Source organism: Pipistrellus kuhlii, unplaced genomic scaffold (assembly GCF_014108245.1).
Source record: "Pipistrellus kuhlii isolate mPipKuh1 unplaced genomic scaffold, mPipKuh1.p scaffold_m20_p_10, whole genome shotgun sequence".
In the NCBI taxonomy this organism is placed as follows: Eukaryota; Metazoa; Chordata; class Mammalia; order Chiroptera; family Vespertilionidae; genus Pipistrellus; species Pipistrellus kuhlii.
Window position 1 is genome coordinate 38,842,309 of NW_023425405.1, and position 23,196 is coordinate 38,865,504.

General features: G+C 39.0%; 1 protein-coding gene across 7 annotated transcripts in view; it reads left to right on the forward strand.

Annotated features, from left to right (window-relative positions):
* Window positions 1–137: 137 nt before the first annotated feature.
* Window positions 138–23,196, forward strand: part of PEX1 (peroxisomal biogenesis factor 1) — a 51,521-nt gene continuing 28,462 nt past the window's right edge. Inside the window, exons 1-10 of one of the 7 annotated variants that reach the window (XR_004986541.2) lie at window positions 138–328; window positions 7,264–7,407; window positions 11,149–11,232; window positions 11,420–11,534; window positions 11,621–12,360; window positions 13,689–13,808; window positions 16,859–16,982; window positions 17,211–17,314; window positions 18,840–18,922; window positions 20,033–20,165. Coding sequence is in view for 6 of the 7 variants with exons in the window: in XM_036429436.2 (XP_036285329.1) it covers window positions 4,450–4,590; window positions 7,264–7,407; window positions 11,149–11,232; window positions 11,420–11,534; window positions 11,621–12,360; window positions 13,689–13,808; window positions 16,859–16,982; window positions 17,211–17,314; window positions 18,840–18,922; window positions 20,033–20,165 (1,788 nt within the window). In the remaining variant the exon portion in view is untranslated. Of the gene's footprint in view, window positions 329–4,327; window positions 4,591–7,263; window positions 7,408–11,148; window positions 11,233–11,419; window positions 11,535–11,620; window positions 12,361–13,688; window positions 13,809–16,858; window positions 16,983–17,210; window positions 17,315–18,839; window positions 18,923–20,032; window positions 20,166–23,196 lie in introns of those variants that run through there. The other 6 variants (XM_036429435.2, XM_036429436.2, XM_036429439.2 and 3 more) reach the window with 6 other exon arrangements.

Sequence of the window (23,196 nt, forward strand, 5' to 3'; positions counted from 1 at the left end):
AGGAGGCAGAAGGCTTGCTGGCCCCGCCCCTATGCACGGTGAGAAGCGCCACAGGAAAGGGGGCGGGGCCTCAAGCAGGGGCTGAGGGGCGGGGCCGCTTGGAAAGGGGCGGGGCCGATCGATGTTATCCAGCTCCTACGCCCGGGCCTGCGGCTCGGCGAGAGTCGGCGGGGGCGGACGGCCGGGGTGTCGGGGCTGGCGGACGATGTGGGGCAGCGAGCGCCTGGCGGGGGCGGGCGGGGCGGCCGTGACTGTGGCCTTCACCAACGCCCGCGACTGCTTCCTCCATCTGCCGCGGCGCCTCGTGTCCCAGCTGCACCTGCTGCAGGTAACGCGCCGGCCTCGCCCCTGGAGGCCGGACACCTGGGCGGGAGTCGGGGGTCGGGGATCGGGCGGGCCGAGCGCTCCAGGGACGCGGTGGCCTCGGGCCTCTCGCGGCGGCGGCCACGGGGCTGCTTTCCCGGCGCCGCTGACGGCGAGGAGGCCGGACCGAGGGCCCGTGGAGGCAGGGCCGGGCCGGGGAGGCGTCGGGGGTGGGGGGCGTCTCGCAGCCCCACGGCGTCGGGGCAGGCGGCCCGCGGGAAAGTCCAGCGGCCTGATTCCAGCGCCCCCTTGGCCGGCGCAACCGGGCTTCTAACTACTTTGCGCTCTGTGTTTGCGTCCAGATATTTACTCCAGTTGGAAAGCTCTTGGGAAGTCGTCTCTTTTGTTGCTTGTGTGTGTTTGTTGAAAACCTTTTCCCGCCAGAGATTGCCAGGCGCCTGCGCGGCTGTGGCCGGCCTCCGGCGGAGGGAGGCTTGGTTTGCGGGGTCCGGGGTGACCGGGCCGAGCGCCGCTCCCCCGGCGGGCTGGGCTCACCCGGGCGGGTCTGGCTCGGGGCCCCCGGGGGCGTGCGGCGGGACGGCAGCGGGTTTGCACCTCGGACGAGTGCAGTTAGCATCGTGTGACCCGGCTGTCAGTTGCCCTTCTAGAGGTTGGGATTGGGATTCGTGGCAGAGATACAGCGCCCCTACTTCCATACCTAAAAGCAGGCACCTGGCCTGCGAGTGGGAGTGTGTTTTTGTGGGGCAGGGGCCTGGAATAGAGGCGTGCATAACTGGTTCCAGGCCACTTCAGTGAACCGAGAGTGGCCGTGAAGCCAGGGGTCATCTTTTGCTGGTGAAGGAGGGTCTTGCTTTTAATTTGTAAAAACTGTCAATGTCTGTGGAGCGCAATTAAGCGGAGCCCAGCAGAAGGAGATGCACCTGTACTTGACGTCCTTGGAAACCCTCATGTGTGGCAGCCAGCACTAGCTAATTCACGCAGGAATTATGTAAGATTTTACAATAATTGAAAAATAATTTCCACCTGAGCTGCTTCTCGGTACCTATTTTTCTAGAACAGCAATTTTCAACCCATGCACCGCAAGAATTTTTAAAACATGTAATACCTGACCATGAAGGCAAGGGTCACTGACCTCTTTTTCCTTAAGGTTGTCAAATTAAAAGATGAAAGAAAGAAAAAAAAAAAAGATAACAGCCAAGACCCCAATAGCCATCCGGTATGAATGAATCAAAATTATATCTTTTTTTTTGTCACATCAACAAAAATTATATTTTTTGGTATGCTGCAGGATTTTAGTAATTAGTTTATGTGTACGAAGAGATGAAAAAGATTGAAAAATCTCAGTTCTAGATTATCCTCCCTCCCCCTTCCCCACCGTCTTTCAAAGCATACCAAATCCAGCAGATCTTCCGTTATTTCTTTTACCCTAAGGCAGGCAACCTTTTGGCCCTGACAGGCTTCATTCCTGGAGCCTGGTCACTATCACCACATCCTGGTAGACTGCCCTGTGCTCGGTCAGCTGGGACGATTTTCAGCCTGCTCTCAGTCCCCACCTGAGTTTAAAACAATAGACTCCCCACCTAAGGAGATTATAGGAATGCTCTCTTAATAGTAACTACATAATAATTTGATCCCAGTGTGAATGCTAAGTCATATTCATCATTATTTAAGAATTTAGTGGTTTTGATCTTCGTTTTAAATTTTGAGCCCTCAGTAAGTATTCATAAGAAGCCATGAATACCTTTTTGCAAATTAAATCTCTTTAACCTTAGCACGAATTGTTTCCGTCTGGCCTATATCAGCAGAACAGGCCAACTTTAAATTTTAAAGTAACATAATTTATAGAAAATTTGGAAAGCACAGAAAATTATAAACAAGAAAATAAAAGTTGCCCATAATCCCCAAAACTAAAGGTAGCTAATTTTAACAGTTTGAATCACATCTTCTAGGGTTTTTTTTTTCTAATCTTTAATTATTTTTAACACAAATGAAGTCCTGCACTATACATAGTTTTCCTATAGTGTTATTGAGTGTTTTACTTGTTAAAAGGTAATAATCATTTTCATTGTTAATTTGTATTCTATCATAAATTTGTCATAATTTAATAATTCACTGTGATTGAACACATATTATATTTAACTTTTAGAGATTAAAGGTGATGCTATAATTAATTAAAAGTTTAAAATAGGACATCTTTGTCTATAAAACATTGTTTTTTATTTGTTTATTTAAGAAAGTTTCCCAGAATTATTGGGTTTAGAGCAGCGATTTTTAACTTTTTCATCTCTTGGCACACATAAACAAAAAGTATGTTTTGCCCATCTGACAAAAAAATAGGTATAATTTTGACTCATTCATACTGGATGGCTCTCATTGTGTTGGCTATTGACATTTTTTTTATTTGACAACCTAAGGAAAAGAGGTCAATACCCCTGTCTAAATAGTTAGGTATTGCATGTTTTAAAAATTCTTGTGGCACACCAGTTGGAAATCACTGGGTGAGAGGGCGTAGGTAATTATTAAAGCAGAAAGCCCTGAGTTGGGAGTTAATAGTTTGAGTTGTTTTATTTGGGCTGAAGCATTGAGTACATAACACAGATAATGCTGTAATGGGAAGAGGTCACAACTGTGGTTCTCTGGGGTCTGTGTCAGACTTACCTTGAAGCTTTTAAAAATACAGATGTTCTGGTTCTTCCTCAGGCCTATGGAATCAGAACTTGGGGCGATAGGCTTCTATAGTTTTAAATTTTTTCTTCAGAAATGAGTTGAAACCCACTGTTATAGAATCATAAACTGTTAATGATGAAAGGGACCTTGGTTACTCCATAGCCATACCTCAGAAATATTGCGGTTCAATTTCAGGCAACCACAATAAAGCAGGTATGGCAATAAAACGAGTTAATGTTTTTTGCTGGTTGGAGGGTCTTGCCTTCAATGTTAAAAAATGCAACATCTATGCCGAAATCGGTTTGGCTCAGTGGACAGAGCGTCGGCCTGTGGATTGAGGGGTCCTGGCTTTGATTCCGATCAAGGGCATGTACTTTGGTGTGCCGGCACGTCCCCAGAGGGGGGTGTGCAGGAGGCGGCTGGTGGATGTTTCTCTCTCATCGATGTTTCTAGCTCTGTCCCTCTCCCTTCCTCTCTGTGAAAAATCAATAAAATATATATATTTTTAAATGTTACATCTAAAAAAAAAAAAAAAAAAAAGGATGGGCATCTGTAAAGCTCAATAAAGCGAAGTGCAATGAAACAAGGTGTGCCTATAGGCCTTTCTGTACTTTTACAGAAGGAAAGTGGCATTCCTAGGCCAGTATCATTTCCATGCAGGGAATGTGCCTTGTCTATAATTCACTCTGCACCATCCAACAAGCCTTCTCAGGTTTCTCCTGTAACCAGCTCCTCCCCACTTCGGTACATTTTCCCTCATTCAAATTTTCTGTCGCGGATGTGAGGGCGATCTGGCTGCGACATCTGTCACCCCACAGGGTTGATTCGGCTGATCTGGCTGGCTAGGCGGGTGTCCCCCTCCTCCCTCACTGATCCATGTGCGTCCCTCCCGAAGCTGCGCGCTCGGTCCAAGAGGACGACTTTCCCCCAAGAGGAGAGGACCGGTCTTCGGTCAAGGGTATACGAGTAGCTGCGCTCCCTTGCTAGAACCTCCAAACAAGCTCTCAAATTCTCTGTCGCCTACATTTGTGTCCTTTTCAGAATTTCATAACTGTGCTTATGTGACACATTTACTTGTTACACTCTTCTCTGCTTTTCAGTATTCTCTTTAGTTTATACAAGTCCTATTTTCAGGACTAGTTGTGCAGTAATTGTTTTAACTCAGAATTTCTTAACCGTGGCACTATTGCCATTTGACGCTGGATAATTTCTTGTTGTGGGTTGCTGTCCCCGGCATTGGAAGATACTCAGCAACATCGCTGGCCTCTCTCCATTTGGTGCGGTGGTACCCCTCCTCCCAGAGCTGACAAACACACATGTCTCCGTGTCTCCTCGGGGACAAAATCACCCCCAGCTGAGAACAACTGCTTTAACTCGTTTGTCTGTGTTCTGGGCTCAGTACTTGCTGTGATTGATGAAATAGGGGAGAGGATTCATATCCACACAGAATACAAACAGATGAACCTAAATCACCTTCCAGAAGTGGCCAGGTACAGATTTGTCATTTCCCTTGTATTAACCAGAAATAACTTGGCCAGTCCTAAGGCATTGCAACCAATGGTTTCACCTGGAGGTTTGGCCAAAAGCAGACAGTCGATGGTATGTTGATCAGATTAAACTGGAAAGGGGGCTCCTTTCTCTCCAGCCTATCTTCTATCTCCCCTCCCTCCCTCCCTCCCTCCCTCCCTCCCTCCCTCCCTCCCTCCCTCCCTCTCTCTCTCTCTCTCTCTCTCTCTCTCTCTCTCTCTCTCTCTCTCTCTCTCTCTCTCTCTCTCTCTCTTTCTCTCTTTCTCTCTCTCTCTTCTGCCCTGGGGCTCTGTAGTCCAAGTGAAAAACTTTTGGCATAAAAATGAACTCAGAACATTATTAGTCTGCAAAGTTTACCAAATCCAACCGAACGTAAAAGATGACTTTATGGGGCTGGTTACTACATTTTGACCAAATGAATAATTGAAGTATTTTTCCTGTTTAATAAAGTTGATTTCCCCCTTTTCCAGTGAGTTGATGGAATTCTCCTTTTTGATATTTCAGGGCATATTTTATTTTTAAAAATGTTTAAATATATATTTTTATTGATTTCAGAGAGGAAAGGAGAGAAAGAGAGAGAGAGAGAGAGAGAGAGAGAGAGAAATATCAGTGATGAGAGAATAATTGATTGGTTGCCTCTTACATGCTTCCTACTGTGGATTGAGCCCGAAACCCTGGGCATATGCCCTTGACTGGAATTGAACCTAGGACCTTTGAGTTTGCAGGCTGAGACTATCCACGGAGCCAAATTGACTAGGGCTTAGGGCATATTTTGTATTTTCTCATTTAGCGCCTTTGGTTATTTAAGTCCTCACCTGAGGATATTTTTTCTATTGATTTTCAGGGTGGAAGTGGGAGAGAGACACACACAATTGGTTGCTTCCTGCACCCCACGCAGGGGTAGAATCGGAAACTGAGATACATGCCCTTGACTGGGAATCAAACCCAGGACCCTTCAGTCCGTGGGCTGGTGCTCTAACCACTGAGTTAAACCAGCCAGGGCAGCATCTCTGGCTTTAAAAGTTACTTCATGTGAAATACAGGAACTGATCTGCACTATTATCTCACTGACTGATGAAATCCCATAGAAAGCATCTGGGATTGGTCAACTTCACTCTTATAACCTCAGCTCCTACCTTTACAGCTGACATAGTTTTTGACTCCAAATCTAGGGCTCTTTCCACTTGATCAAACCTTACTCAGTAGAAAGATTTTTGTCAGCCAGCACACTGGGACTGTCCTGTGAAGAATTGTAAGAAAAATTACATAACTGAATGATACACAATGACTTTTTAATACAAAGTTTGAATAACATGGTCGATTCAAGGTACATTAGATTGCCTCAGAAGTAGCTTAAAATCACCCCCATTTGAGAACAGCTGCTTTAACTCACTCAGTTTTTTGAAATTTGTTCTGTTTAAAGAAACACAGTAAGCAGCCTCTTACCAGTTTTGAAATGGTAAAAAAAATATATATCAATGGATTTATTATTTAATAACTTAAATTTAGTGGATTTATTTTGATACAAGTAAATGAATTTAATAATACTAAAATTTCCTGATATGTTAAGTGTCAGTAGCTATGCATGAAATTCTTTTGTTTTATTAAATGATCTATGTGTAAAAATGCTATGACAAAATGTTAAAGGGGGAAGGATACTAAATCATGCAATAATATACAACTGTGTAAAAAATTAACTTGTTACTGAGGGGAAGGAAGGTCAGAAAGGATGAAGAGCCTACAGGGAGTCAACTGTGTGATGACGAAAGGAGACTAGACTTTGGGTGGTGAGCATGGAGTATTACAGATGCCGTGTTATAAAGTCATATGCCTGACATTTATATAATGTTGTTAACCCATGTGACCCCAATAAATGCACTCAGAAAGGAGGATTAGCCAGAAATAGGTAGAATTGTTTGCGTGGTTGTCTTTTTGTGAAGGAAATATCAATAATTACTGTTTCTCCATCCATGTTTATATATATTTTTTAAGGTTTCTCTGATGGGTTTGTAATTCTTTAATCATAGAAAACATTGTTTTAATCTTTACATATTTTATGTAAATACTCTTAATGAGAATAAATGTTATTTTGCTATTTTTTAACTTATAAATGTTTCCATAGTTCTAGAACTTTAAAATTTTTTTATTTAAGAAGCTGCATAATATATAATTTCTAGGAGTGTACATAAGCTATTAACAGTAATTACCTCTGGGAACAGGGATCTGTTCTCTTGTGTCATGCTTTTGTACTTTTACCATGTGTGTTTCTTCTTCTAATAAATAGTTATATTTTTAATAATCATGTTACTGACTCATATTTTACTAAAATAGTAAATGTGTAGCTTATTAAGTAATTTCCATATTGATAGACACTTATGCCAATCCTAAGTTTTTATTATTACAGAAACTACAGCAGAGATATGTTCTGTAGGTTTTTCCTTCTTTGAATCATTAATTCAGAATATATATCTCAAGGCTATATAAGTTCATTGGCTACCTATTGCCATTTTAAATTTATAATGCCATCATAGAAATGTAAGTGTATGCTTTCATCCATAGCATCACCAGTGTTGGGTGTTGAAAATGATTATAGTATTTTGGATACTATGATAGAGGTGGGTAACAGAGCAATTAACTATCTGTAGAACTTTTTTTGTTTGTAGTTTTACCATTTATGTGAATCCAGTAAAGCATGTTAAAACTTTCAAAACCCTTCTCCCCATTTTTAATTTCTTGAATAAATAGAATCAAGCTGTCGAAGTAGCGTGGGGTCACCAGCCTGCATTCTTGAGCTGGGTGGAAGGCAGGCATTTTAGTGATCAAGGTGAAAATGTGGCTGAAATTAACAGACAAGTTGGTCAGAAACTTGGACTCTCAAATGGGGAACAGGTAAGCATAAAATGTGATGACACTGACTTTCTTCTAATATCACATAATATAGCGATGGAGATAAAATGTAAAGTTCAGATTTTTTTTTTAAGGAGAGATGACACCTAACTGTGCTACTGTAATTAGTCCAGGATATTCAACTTGACGGCATATCCCATTGCTGTCATTCTCTACAGTGCACTCATTTAAGTCACTATCTTATAGTCTACTGTGCTCTCTAGTTGATTTTGTCTTCTATTTTACTCACTTTCCAGGTTCCCTAATTTTGTTTTTGTGCAGTTATTTTTGCTTTATAAATTCTTTCATTTTACTTTCTATTATTGAACTTCATTTTATTTGCTTCTGATGAATTTTCTAACCTTCCAGGGAATACTTAAATTTTAAAAGATCTGTCTTACAGCCGAAACTGGTTTACCTCAGTGGTAGAGCGTCGGGTCTGCGGACTGAAAGGTCCCAGGTTCAATTCCAGTCAAGGGCATGTACCTTGGTTGCGGGCGCATCTCTCTGGTAGGGGGTGTGCAGGAAGCAGCTGGTTGATGTTTCTCTCTCATCGACATTTCTAGCTCTCTATCTCTCTCTCTTCCTCTCTAAAAAAATCAATAAAATATATTTAAAAAAAAAAAAAGATCTGTCTTACAAAACGTTATTTTTCATTTTTGTCTTGCCTATGAATTAAATGTACTTAGATTATAAACTCCAAAGCTTAAGAACTCATGTTGTATTTTATAATTATTATATTATTATATTATATTATTATATTATTAATTAATTATTTTAAAATATTTTATTTTATTATAAATATAAATTATTTTATTATATTATTATATTATATTATTATATTATTAATTATTTTTAAATATTTTAAACCCCAGCCAGTTTGGCTTAGTGGATGGAGCGTCAGCCTGCGGACTGAAGGGTCCCAGGTTCAATTCCAGTCAAGGGCATGTGCCTTGGTTGCGGACACATCCCTAGTGGTAGGTGTGCAGGAGGTAGCTGATATGTTTCTAAATCTCTATCCCTCTCCCTTTCTCTCTGTGAGAAATCAATAAAATATATATTTTTTAAAATTTTAAACTACAGAAATAATACATTATTTATTACAAGTACTTGACACTAAAAGTAAAAAAAAAAAACCTTTCCCCTTTCTCTAATCCCAGCCTCAGAACGAATGGGTACTGTTGTTGGGATCTCGTGTCAGAATTACCTTTCCACGTGTTACAAACAGTATGCATTGAACATTTCTGTATACATGGAAAGAAATATTACACAAAATGTCATATTTTTTAACTTACTTTGAACACATGCATGTTTTTCATCATGAAAATAGACCACAGGTTAGAAATCCATAGGCCTGGCGCTAGTCCTTTGCTTACCCTACGTTTTTGCTAGAATCTTGAAATTACCATCAGAGTGATGATAGAAATCAGTAATTTCAGTGTCTGACTTTGCAAGACCAGGATTTCACAGCAAGTTCAGTTCTGCTCTCCTTGAGTCTGTGCCACTCTCCTGTGGGGAATACCCACTTCTCTTCCTGACCTGATGTCTCAGCAGCACTCTGAGCAGTCCTGCTTGTTTTTAGCTTCTGTTTGCTTCAAAGTGAACTTTTACCTGATTTTTTTTTTTTTTTTAGATTCTCTATATTGTAGCAATGCCATTAGGTGCTGTTTCCCAAAGGAAGAGAAATAGGAAATGGACTGACTTGCCTAGGATTCTGCATTCTAGTGGGCAGGAGCTGCTTTGTGATTCCTCAGAATCACCCCTTTCAAATAGGGCATATGGAGGGTCCTGAAGGGACATTCACTGAGGAATCATGTGAGGACATTTTGCTCCAATCAGCAGAGGCAGATAAGGAGGAGATAGTTACCTGGAGCATTTAATACTTGGTGGCTTGGGATTTTAATCCTCTAATCTCTAAATGCTTACAGAAGAGGAAAGAAAAGGAAGGGAGGGAGGGAGGGAGGGAGGGAGGGAGAGAGGGAAAGGAAAGGGAAGGAAGGGAAAGGGAAGGAAGGGAGGGGAAGGGAAGGGAAGGGGAAGAGAAGGGGAAGGGAAGGGGAAGGAAAGGCAGAAGGAAGGAGATTCCAGCTTCTTATGACACACTATCATTTCAACTATATCTATAGTTTGGGATGAGGGGTTATTTGTTTTACTTTACTTTTGGCTGTGAATGATAATACCTCTAAATCTAAATAATTGGCTGTGTTCTCTATTTCAGAGTGTATTTTTTCTCTACAATAGAGGCAGCATGTCTTGCAGTTACAAACAAATAGATGCAAATGGTATTTATATACTGGATCAGGTCATGACTTGATGACATTGTTTCTTCTTGCATTTTTTGACTTAAATTTTTTAAAGTGCTTTTTTATTTAAGTTTTTTAGAAATGTGTTGAGGTAGGATGTATTTCTTTTTGCTATAATTCATTATGAAATAACTAGAGGCCTGGTGCACGAAATTCATGCACAGGGGGGTAGGGGTGGTACCTCAGCCAAGCCTGCACCCCCTCCAGTCTGGGACCCCTTGACTGGATCACCTGGTGGGATCAGGCCTAACTGTCAGTCGGACATCCCTCTCACAATCCAGGACTGCTGGCTCCCAACTGCTCACCTACCTCTGCCTGACTGCCCCTAACCACTTCTGCCTGCCAACCTGATTACCCGCTAACCAACCCCCTACCAGCCTGATTGATGCCTAACTACTCCTCAGACAGCCTGATTGCCCCCAACTGCGCTCCCCTCTAGGCTTGCCCCGCCCCCCAACTGCCCTCCCTTGTTGGCCTGGTGCCCCCCCCCCCCCACTGAACTGCCCTCCCCTGCAGGCCTGGTCTTCCCCCCCCCCCACTGCTCTCCCCTGCAGGCCTGATACCCACCCCCCCAGTTGCCCTTCCATGCTGGCCTGGTCCCCCCCACCTACTGCCCTCTCCTGCAGGCCTGGGTCCCCCCCCAACTGCCCTCCACTGCAGGCCTGGTCCCCTCTCTCCCCCCAACTACCTTTCCCTGCAGGACTGGTCCCCCCCAACTTCCCTCCCCTGCAGGCCTGGGTCCCCCCCAACTGTCCTCCATTGAAGGCTTGTTTTTCCTCCTCCTCCCAACTGCCTTTCCCTGCAGGCCTGGTCCTCCCTGATTTCCCTCCCCTGCAGGCCTGGTCTGCCAGCCTGGTCACCCTCAACTGCCCTCCTCTGCTGGCCTGCTCACCCATAACTGCCCTCCCATACAGATCATCTTGTGGTGGCCATCTTTTTTTTTTTTTTTTTTTTTAATATTTTATTGATTTTTTACAGAGAGGAAGAGAGAGTGATAGAGAGTTAGAAACATCAGTGAGAGAGAATCATCAATCAGCTGCCTCTTGCACACCCCCAACTGGGGATGTGCCCGCAACCAAGGTACATGCCCTTGACCAGAATCGAACCTGGGACCTTTCAGTCCGCAGGCTGACTCTCTATCCATTGAGCCAAACAAGTTTCGGTGTGGTGGCCATCTTGTGTCCACATGGGGGTAGCCATCTTTGACCATGTGGGGACGGCCATCTTGTGCCTTGGAGTGACAGTCAATTTGCATATTACTCTTTTATTAGATAGGATTTTTCCTAAAATGTTGAATTGGTCAAGTGAAGGACTACACACACACACACACACACACACACACACACACACACACTTAATCATACACCTAAAGGGAGAACTTATTTTTCAGGAATACAAAAATGTCTCTTAAAAGTAGTTTTATATTTTTAATCTTTTCCAGGTATTTCTCAAGCCATGTTCCCATGTGGTGTCTTGTCAACAAGTTGAGGTGGAACCTCTCTCAGCAGACGATTGGGAAATACTGGTAAAGAAAATAAAATAACTATTCTAGTTGAATATTAAACTACTTCAAAATATCGGTGTCTTTAGATTTCTTTGAGCCATCCTATATTCTGAGTTGGTTTGAGTTATAAGAATGACTTGATATTTTCCTACTAGATATGAAGTAAACAAAATGTAAAGTGAGTTGATCTTTTTGTTGTTGGTTCTAGGAACTGCATGCTGCTTCCCTGGAACAGCATCTTCTAAATCAAATTCGAATAGTTTTTCCAAAAGCCATTTTTCCTGTTTGGGTTGATCAACAAACTTACATATTTATCCAAATTGGTAGGTGCCATTGTAATACTGTACAACGCAGCATTGAGTCCAAAGCAGAGGGGAACGTGCACTAATGAGCTTTATTTCCTATACAGTTGCACTCATACCAACTGCCACTTATGGAAGGTTGGAGACTGACACCAGACTCCTCATTCAACCAAAGACCCGCCAACCCAAAGAGAGTACATTTTCAAAAGCAGATGATGCCCATGAACCATTTCACAATTATGGAAGAGATCATAAAGGATTGACAAAAGAACTCCAAACCAAGCAATTTCAGTCAAATACTACAGATCCAGAGTACACAGTGGACTCACCATCAGTCCCAAGCTTATGGTCTATGATAGGAAGCATCTTTTCTTTTGGGTCTGAGAAGAAACAAGAGACCTACTGGGGTGTAACTGAAATCAATGCATTCAAAAATATGCAGTCACATGTTCCTCTAGGAAATATTTTCAGAGTGTGCAAATCTCAGCCTCCCAGTATATGCAACGCATCAGCAACGTCTATGTTTTACAAACACTCTGCCATTCATATATTTCCATGGGACCAAGAATATTTTGATACAGAGCCCAGCTTTACTGTGACCTATGGAAACCTAGTTCACCTGCTTTCTCCAAAGCAACAGCAAAGTAAAACAAAGCAAAATGCCCTGTCACCTGAAATAGAAAAGCAGGTGTCAGAACCGTTAAATCAAAGACAAGTTAACCCAGACCATAGTGAAGAAGCGGGTAAGACCTGTGTGCTAAAGGTAGTCTGGAATGGACTTGAGGAATTAAATAATGCCATAAAATACACCAAAAATGTAGAAGCTCTTCATCTTGGGAAAGTCTGGGTTAGTATAAATTTTATAATTAGGGAAGAAATGATTGTATGTTTAGAATAATGTTTTATATGTAAATTGAAAACCAGTATAATAAATATCTAAAATCCCTGCAGGGACACATTTCTGATTGTAGGGTGAAGTCCTTGTTTGGGTAATGACTCTGTATTTTCTGCCGAAGTAAACTTTGACAGTAAAATCTTAAATACAGGCCCAGAGAGGTCAAAATTACTTGCCAGGGATTAAATAGCTAGTAAGTAGAACTAGGAGTCAAACCCAGGCAGGGTGTCTCTAGAGTTCATGCTTAGTTTGGGGTGCCCTATAAAGCCTCACATCTATAATACCTGCAGAATGTTTGTTTCCAAGTTCTTTAAAAGCAAAGAAAGGGTTTGTTATGTATTGGGGGTGAATGCCCAGTGTAAGGAGAGTCCCATGGCTGCCTCTAACAGCACCTGATTCACAGTGTACCCGGAAGCTGCTTACCTTGTTGGTATGGACTCTTTCACATGTGTGTGACCAGGAGAGAAAGTAGACAAGAAAAGCTAGTGTTCTACCCTCTCTTCTTGGCCTCAAATATGATTGCTACACTTATGTGAAATGAGTCACCAGCCCCATTTATTTGAACCTAATTTGGAACCATTATTGTAAAGTGAAACTTTATGGTGGAAAAGGGAAGAAATTATTAAGATAGTGAAGAAAAATAGGAAGGAGTAGAGGTTTCTTCTGTAGATTTATTTTATTCTCACAGTGGAACCAGTGATCTTTATGCAGCAACTTACAAAATTTTAATCTCTGATGAACATAATTTTCTAAGCACCGGACCATTGCTTCATTATTTTCTGTTAGCCCTAAACTCAGTTTAGGAGACCCCACTGCATTGTCCAAGAATAACTTGTTTTGACTTACCACCTTTATGAATGGTTCTGCCATGAGGTGTCAATACCCTCTTATTTCCTTGAAATTGTGTGGTGAGGACAGGGTGAAGGAGTGATGATGGTAAAGTCTTGAGGACCACATAAGAGATCAGTGAGGAGTCCGTACTTCCCACCCTATTTAACAGGTTGGGAGCTATGGCTAATCAGTAGCCATCAAGTACTCAAACAGGCTTGATTTGATAGGTCGACATTGAGCACATTCTGAAGAGTATGTTGAAAGAAAGAAATGTAGGAGGAAATTGAAATGTTTGAGATATAACGATACCTAAATTATCTGTTTATACAATGAATCATGATACCATAATGTCACCTGAATTCAAAAAAGTTAATATGAATATCTGTGCTATGGAATATTTTAATCAAGCATTGGACATAATTATGTTTTTGTTTATTTCAAAATTTCAGATTCCAGATGACCTGAGAAAGAGACTAAATATAGAAATGCATGCAGTAGTCAGGATAACTCCAGTGGAAATGATCCCTAAAATCCCAAGATCTCTAAAATTACAACCTAGAGAAAACTTAGTAAGTTAAAATTTATATGTTATATCAATTGTTTCACATTTGTTGTAAAATTTCTAGTTGCTTTAGCTAAAGAATAATAATGCAGTACTCCTTTTTTGTTAGAAGGGCAAATACACACACACCCCCATCATAGTAAAATGGATGTAACATAAAAATGCTGTTTTAACCATTTTTAGGTGTACAATTCAGTGGCATTAATTCCATTCATAATGTTGTGAAGCCATCATCACTATTTCCAAAACTTTCCATCACCCCAACAGAAGCTCTATGTTCATTTAGCAATAACTCTCCACCTTCACATCCCCCAGTTCCTAGTACCTCTAATCTGTAGACTCTGTGAATTTGCTTATTTTAAATATGTCATATACCAGGTGTACCGGTTAATAATGCAGATTTTGCAGTCAAAGAAAACATAATTTCAAGAGAAACATCAAAAATGCTTTATTCCAAATAATGTCGCTAGCTACACATTTCCCCCATCTGTCAGGTAATTTGTGTATACCGTTCCAATTAGAACTTTCCTTGTTTTGAGGCAGACTATTCAAAGACCCAATTTTCTACATCTTCATACGTTTTGAAGTGCTGCCAGAAAGTGTGTGTGCCATCTATCAGAACTAGTGGTAATCTGAAGGAGCAAGGTCTGGTGAATAAGACGGGTGGGTTAATACTTCCCAGGCAAGATCTTTAATGTGTCTTTAACTGGTTTTAAAGTGTGTGATTGTGAGTTATGAAGCAAACTTACTTTGCCATGTCTTCTGGCCCATTCTGGTCGATTTATGATCAAAGTGTGGTTCAAATGTATTATTTGTTGTTGGTAGTGATCAGTATTATCGATTTTACCTGGTTTTAGAAGCTCATTACACCACACCTTCCTGATCCCACCAAACCCAGAGCATTGTCTTCTTTCCGAAGTGATTTGGCCTTGCAGTTGATGTTGATGATTGACCTGGATCAACCCATGATTTTGTGCATTTGGGATTCTCAAAATAAATCCACTTTTCATCACCAGCCACTCTTTGTTGCGAAAAAAGTCCTTTTTTTTCGCTCTTGCTGATTTGGCTCAGTGGATAGAGTGTCAGCCTGCAGACAGGAGGGTCACATGTTCGATTCCAGTCAAGGACTCATGCCTGAGTTATGGGCTTGGTCCAACGTGAAGAAGGCAGCCAATCAATGATTCCCTTTCATCATTGATGTTTCTATCTCTCTTCCTCTCCCTTCCTCTCTGAAATCAATTTAAAAAAAAAACAAAAACAAAAAACAAAAAAAACTTGTGCCGTTGAGCAACATTTTACTGATGACTTTTTGGTTTTCCATTTGTCTTTTTTTCGTTCAGTTGATGTGGCACTTATTTTCCTTCCTTTAAAATCTTTCCTGTTGCTTGTAAACTATTAGAAATTGTTTGCTTAGCAATGTTTAATCTTTCTGAAAGTTGTTTTTGAGTTTGACACGCATCTTCATCCAATAACGCTTGTAATTGGTCTTCAAACTTCTTTGGTTGGCCTGGAGGTTCTTTTTCTTTCACAACAGAATCATCACTTTTAAAGCATCTAAGCCAACGTTCACAGTATCTTGAGATGGAGCATGTTCACCATAAACTTTCAAAAGTATTCAGCAGCACTTTTCTTCAAAATAATGAGCTGAAACCGGTTCATTACTTTATTAAGGATATTAATCTTAATATCCGTAGTGGTAGAGCGTCGGTCTGCAGACTGAAAGGTCCCGGGTTCGATTCCGGTCAAGGGCTGTACCTTGGTTGCGGGCACATCCCCAGTAGGGGGCGTGCAAGAGGCAGCCGATCGATGATTCTCTCCCATCGATGTTTCTAACTCTCTATCCCTCTCTCTTCCTCTCTGTAAAAAATCAATAAAATATATTTTTTAAAAAATAAAGTAATGAGCCGAAACCGGTTTGGCACAATGGATAGAGTGTCAGCGTGGGGACTGAAAGGTCCCAGGTTCGATTCCAGTAGGGGATGTGCAAGAGGCATATCCCCAGTAGGGGGTGTGCAAGAGGCAGCTGATCGATGACTCTCTCTCATCGATGTTTCTATCTCTCTCCCTTCCTCTCTGTAAAAAATCAATAAAAAAAATAAAAAAATAAAGTAATGAATTAATTTTAAAATTTTAAAATAAAGTAATGAATTCCGGAAAACGCTCTTTTTTTTTTTTACACAAAATTTGACATTTTTAAGCGTAAAAATATCTATGTTGTTAACATCTTCAGAAAATTTGACATAAGTTTTGAAGCTTGCTGACAATACAACAAAATTGCATACATGTCAAATCACAGAAAATATCAACATATGTATAACTCCATCTATTGAAAAAAATCTGCATTAGTAACTGGTACACCTGGTAAATGGAATCACACAATATTTGTCCTTCGTGTCAGGCTTATTTTACTTAAATGCTTTCAAGATTCATCCATGTTGTGGCATGTATCAGAACTTCATTCCTTTTTATGGCTGAAATGTGTGTGTGTGTGTGTGTGTGTGTGTGTGTGTGTATGTGTATCCATTGATCTGTTGGTGGATACTAAGGTTGTTTCCACCTTTTTGGCTATTGTGAATAATGCTATAAATGTTGATGTACAAGTATCTGTTTGAGTCCCTGCTTTCAATTGTTTTGGAATATACCATATCTAGGAATTAAATTGCTAGATCATGTGTAATTCTGTGTGTAACTTTCTGAGAAACCAAGAGGACTTTAGTAAACAGTATACTTATTATATATGTTGTGCCAATACAAATATGATCAGTTTTGGCTTTTTAAACGTTGATATTTTTGCCACATTTATTTATGTAATTTAAAACATTTTCTCCCATGTTGTTTTTAGTATTAATCTTTCAGCCTCAAAGAGTGCTAGACTGTTTCACTTTTCTACTCTGTTAATTCTTTAGAAACTGGTGTATGCCTATATAATGTGAACATCTTCCTGGTTTAGTTTGGTAAGGTGTTCATTTTATTAGCAAGATAAGTTGATCAAAAGGATTTTAAGGTTAAGGTCAGCTATTCTGACAATTTATTACTGTTCTTTTTTTTTCTTTTCAGCCTAAAGACATAAGTGAAGAAGACATAAAAACTGTGTTCTCTTCATGGCTACAGCAGTCGACTACAACCACACTTCCTTTGGTAATATCAGAGGAAGAATATATTAAGCTGGAAACGAAAGACGGTGTGTAAATTTGTTACTTTGATTGTTTTCCCATTGTAGAAGTCATAAAATTTTTTTATTGTCTTTTCAACTTGTGACACATGTGAACAAGAAATAACAGTGGTAATTAAAAAGATTTTACATACCAAATAATGCCTCTAGTTAAATTTAGATAAATTTAATACTTTAAAATCTTATAGTATTTCATCTAGGCTTCAGTACTAAACATTTATACTTTCTTTTCAATAGGGTTGAAGGAGTTTTCTCTAAATACAGTTCATTCTGGGGAAAAAGAAAGAAAAAATAATATTTTTCTGTTGAGTACCAATCTGCTGCAGAAGATCACATTACAAGTAATTACATCCTATTGAATATTCAGTGAAATGTTATGAATTTACTTGTAACTCCTTGCATGCTTAAGTGTATTAGAAGCGCAAATGATAAGAATAAGGAATAACTTGATTTAAAATATTTTATTCTATAATCTCTTTAACTTATCTAATTAAATTGTTGATTTGCTGTAAATTTAAAATCAATTCCTTAGCACAGTTTAATTTCAGGAGTAGAGTTGATAGTGTTAATGGTAAGTGGATCATGATTTAAAATTCTTCCTGTATTTGAAACAAAGGAAAACAGCTTTAGTGGTTTGAGTTTTAAAATTCAGATTTTTACTTGCAGTTTTGCTGCATTATTCATATTATTCTGGCAATTTGTAAATTCTCAACTCTTTATGAATATTATCACTTTTATTCCAGGAGTATTTTTAAAGTGGTTATTTTAGACTATTATGTTTTAGTTAGGATACTTGTTATTGTAAAATTGAAGTTGCTGTTATCATTTAGAATTTCAGTGGTTTGGATATAGACACCATTTCTCTGCTTTTAAATTTTAATTGAAGGAATATGATTTAGAGAAAATACAAATGTAAGAACTGTGAAAAGAATATGTGACACACTGCTGGTGGGAATGCAGACTGGTGCAACCACTGTGGAGAACAGTGTGGAGTTTCCTCAAAAAACTGAAAATGGAACTCCCATTTGACCCAGTAATCCCACTTTTAGGAATATATCCCAAGAAACTAAAAACACCAATCAGAAAGGATATATGCACCCCTATGTTCATAGCAGCACAATCTACAATAGCTAGAATCTGGAAACAGCCTAGGTGCCCGTCAGCAGATGATTGAATCAAAAAACTATGGTACATCTACACAATGGAATACTATGCTGCCATAAAAAAGAAGGAATTCTCATCATTTGAAGCAACCTGGATAGAACTAGAGAACATTATGCTGAGTGAAATAAGCCAGTCAATAAAAGAGAAATACCACATGGCCTCACTCATTTATGGACATTAAAAAACATTATAAACTGACAAACCAAAAGATAGATATAAAGACAGTAAAGCAACAAGCAGACTGTAAAATTACACCGGGGAGAGTAGGGAGATCTGGGGGAGATAAGAGATCAACCGAAGGACTTGTATACATGCATATAAGTACAACTAATGGACACAAAACTCTGGGGAGGGAGAGTATGTGGGGGGGGGCAATGTTAAAATATGCACACAGATAATAATTTAATAAATAAATAAAATAAAAAAGAATATGTGACACAAAAATCAAATTTCCAAATAAAGATAGGCCTATAAAAATGCATTAAGGAGTAACATTCTTTACTTCTTGTTGACCATAAATATTTGTGTTCCTTGGATGAGTAAATTATTGTTGTCAAGGCTATTTTAAGTAATGATCTTGCATGCACACTGTATCTTTTCTCTCTGGTGTAACAATCAGCAATTCCGTTTTCTGGGACTCAAGAAAAACAGGCGGAAGATACAGCTTTGAAATGTAAAACTGATTTTTCCTTGCTACTATAGGTCCTTCTAGATCCTATGCTAAAAGAAGAAAACAGTGAGGAAATTGACTTTATTCTTCCTTTTTTAAAGCTGAACTGCCTGGGGTAAGAAGTTATGGCCAAACTAGTATGTTTAGAGACGTGTTCAACATTATCTCCAGCAGGGTTTTTATGTGTCAATATTAAAGTAGATATTAATGTCATTGAATAATCTTACTAATGCATTAGTAGATATTTTTTCAAGGATTGTTTCTGTTTTCACACCAAGCTTAGTAATTTGCCTTGTCTTCTTAGATAACAAAGTCTGAAGCTTATTAGAAATTTTACTTTGAGATTTGATTGTGAGAAGAAAGCAACTAGATATTATCTGTATTATATATGCTTGAATAAAACAATAATTCTTAGAGCTAATAAATTTATTTTGAAAGTTAAATTTGAAAACATTAGTTGAATGTTTAAAATATTTCAAATTAAGTTATTCCTTTAGTATTTTATTAATGTATTAATTGGGATTATTTGTGGTTTTTCAACTTTTAGACATCTGAAAGAACCTATTAATTTTTTTAATCACTTAAACAGTATGAAATCACATCTAAACATTACCTCTTAGCATTTTTACAGAGGCTTTTAGTAGAGGTAATAGTAATGATATGATTTCCTTTAATAGTATGCAAATGTTTTATTAAAATAATTAAACCAAAAAGTAATAATGTTTATAGCATAATATTCATGTATAAAGTAAAATCTCCTTAGTTAAGTCTATAATTTAGGAATTTCTGATATTATCAGAAGTAAATTAGCAGTCAGAGACAGGAAGTACTAGGTTGAAGTTCATGTTTTATAATCTACAGATCAAATTGGATTTCAAAGGCAATTTATAAGAGGAAATAAGTCTTCAAGTATCCTACCATTTCATAAGCACCCATTTATGATTATGTTGATTACCAAACTGAAAACCATTTTGAGGGGGTTGTTTGTATATGTTAAGACAGATTTCTTAACTTAGTTTTGCACATGTTTGAAAGTAAAAAAATAGTTTTAAAGCTGTAACTCAGATTGGCATTAATTTAATATACTTTCAAGTAAGGAAGAGTAAGATGTTCCTCTTTTAAAAATCATTAACTAGCCTGGGAAGGAGAGGTTCCTAATTTTTTATAGCTAGATTTTTTATTCTGCTTCAGTGTTTTATCCTGCAACAATTTACATATTTTGCAGAGGAGTGAATTCCTTAGGCATATCCTCCGTGGAGCACATCACTCATAGTCTCCTGGGACGCCCTTTGTCTCGGCAGCTAATGTCTCTTGTGTCTGGACTTAGAAATGGAGCTGTTTTACTCACAGGAGGAAAGGTATGAGGTTAAAAGATGCTCATTTTCATTAGTAACTTTTAATTCCTCTCTGAGTTCTGACCATCTGTTAAATAGGGTTACTAGAGGACCCACGCACACAGATTTGTGCACTGGTGGGGTCCCTCGTCCTGGCCTGCAGGGAGTGGGCTGAAACCGGCTCTCTGACATCCCCCAAGGGGTCCTGGATTGTGAGACGGCACAGATCAGGCTGAGGGACCCCACCATTGCATAATCTGGGCTGGGGAGGCACCTCGGGAGGGCTCCAGGGTATGTCCGACCTGTTTCACCCAGTCCCAATTGGCCAGACCCCAGCAACAAGCTAACCTACCAGTCGAAGAGTCTGCCCCCTGGTGGATAGTGCGCATTATAATGACTTGTCAAAGGGTCGGACACTTAGCATATTAGGCTTTTATTATATAGGATTATTATGAGATCTGGAAAGCATTCATTCATTCAATATTTCTGAGGGCCTACTAGTAGATATTGGAAAGTGGTGATGAATAAGGTATCTAATTTATGAGAGATATTAGCCTATAATTTTCTGTTTTCATAATTTCTTTGTCTGGTTTTGCTGTCAGGGTAATAAAGTGTTGAGAGGTGTTTTCCTACTGTTCTATTTTCTGGAAGAGATTACATGAAATTTGTATTCATTGTTCTTTAAATGGTAAAAACTCCAATAAAACCATCTGAACCTGGAGATTTAAAAAAAAAAATTTTATTGATTTTTTACACAGAGGAAGGGAGAGGGATAGCGAGTTAGAAACATCGATAAGAGAGAAACATCGACCAGCTGCCTTCTGTACACCCCCTACTGGGGATGTGCCCGCAACCAAGGTACATGTCTTTTTCCTGTACTGAACCTAGGACCCTTGAGTCTGCAGGCCAACGCTCTACCCACTGAGCCGAACCAGTTAAGGGCTGGACCTGGAGATGTTTTTTATTGTTAACTGTTTAATTGTAAATTCAATTTCCTTATTTGTCTTTTTTATCTTGGCAGACATTTGGTAATTTGTCATTTTTGATGACTTGTTCTATTCTACATTGTCAAACTTAATGAGCATAGAACTGTTCATAGTGTTGTCTTGTTCTCTTATGACTGCGGAATCTGCTGTGAAGGCTTGTTTTCTAATACTAGTGCTCTGTGTCTTCTCTCCTTTTAAGCTTTGTCAATCTTGTTAGAGGTCCCCTGGCCTTTTAAAGGGCTTATAGTTTTATTTTCTACTAAAAGTATTGTCACCAGGGGTATAGTTTGATCTTTGTGAATCTTTATGCTTTTTTGCAGTTCAAAATTTTAAGGCTTTTAAAATTTCTCTTCACTTTTAACTCTAGTATAATAACTTTTTTCCTGTTACTAGCCCAGTTGCCTTCTTCTGATTTTTGTTTAAAATACAGCAACTACTCCAATAATCTACATTCCCACCTCAGGAAACTAGAAAAAGAAGAATAAATGAAATTCAGTGTAAGCAGAAGAAAAGTAATAATAATTAGATCAGAAATCAATGAATTGAAAACAGGAAATAGAGAAAATATATGAAACAAAAAAACCTGGTTCTCTGAAAAGACCAATGAAATTGATAAGCCTCTAGTCAAGAAAAAATAAAAAGAGATGATCTAATGTACAGCATGGTGATAATAGTTAACAGTACTGTATTATATACCTAAAAGTTGCTAAGAGAGTAGATCTTAAATGTTATCACCACAAAAAAGAAATGGTAATTACATGAGGTGATGGAGGCATTAATTAACCCTACTGGGGTAGTCAGTTCCCGGTATATAAATGTACTAAATCATCATGTTGTATAACTTAAACTTAAAGTTATTTGGCAATTATAGCTCAATAAAGCTGGAAAAAGAGAAGGAAAAATATATTTTGAATTATATAAGAACAAGAAAAGACCATGATAAAGTTTGCATTATTTAAGTTGAAGTGGAGCACAAAAACAATGTGCAAAAATTGTAAACCAAATGGATTATTACAAAGTAAACCTCTTGTGTAACAGCCTAATAAAAATTTAGAACAAACACACACACACACACACACACACACACACACACACACACACGGCAGGGGGGAGGGGGGAAGAAATTACCAATATGTGAAATGAAAGGGGGGTATCACTAAATTTTCTATGGACATTAAAAGGATAAAGTGCCCTGGCCAGGTGGCTAGGTAGGATGGAGCATTCTGAGTTAGGGCACATACAGGAGGCAACTGATCAATGTTTCTCTCATCAATATTTCTCTCCCTCTCTCCCACCCTCCCTCCTTCCTTTCTTCCATCCCCTTCCCTCCCCCTGTCTAAAAATCAATTTAAGAAAAGTATCCTTAGGTGAAAATAGAAAAAAAGATAATAAAATAGTATTAGTAATGAAAACTCTATGCCCACAAATATGATGACATAGGTGAATAGACTAATTCCTTTGGAAGACACAAGCTGCCAAAACTCACACAAGAAGAAACAGACAATATAAAAAGGCCTGTATCTATTAAAGAAATTGAGTCGATAATTAACAATCTTCCAGAACAGAAAGCACCAGGCCCCAGATGGGTTCTTGGGTTAATTCTGCCAAACAAGAAATTATACGACTTCACTAACAGTCTCTTTCAGAGAATACAAGCAAAGATAATACTTCCTAACTCATTCTATTGGGCCAGCATTTCTCTAGTACCAGAACCAGACAAAGACATTACAGGAAAAGAAAACTACAAACCAGAGTACCTCTCAAACATAGATTTTAAAAAAATTATCAACAAAATAATAGCAAATTAGATCAATGTGTGAAAAGAATTATATGCCACAATAATTGCACAGGTGTGCAAGGATAGTAAAATATAGCACAGGTGTGCAAGGATAGTAAAATATAGCAGATACTCTGATGTTTCTAGATTATGTCAAATTTCAAAATGCATTATAGTAGAATTTTTTTTTAAGGGATTTTCTACTGACTCAGCTACCAAAGTCTCGTGTAGGATAGCGTGGCTAAATAGGAAGAACAACCAGAGACTGGATTTGTGTCCCATTTCTCGCATG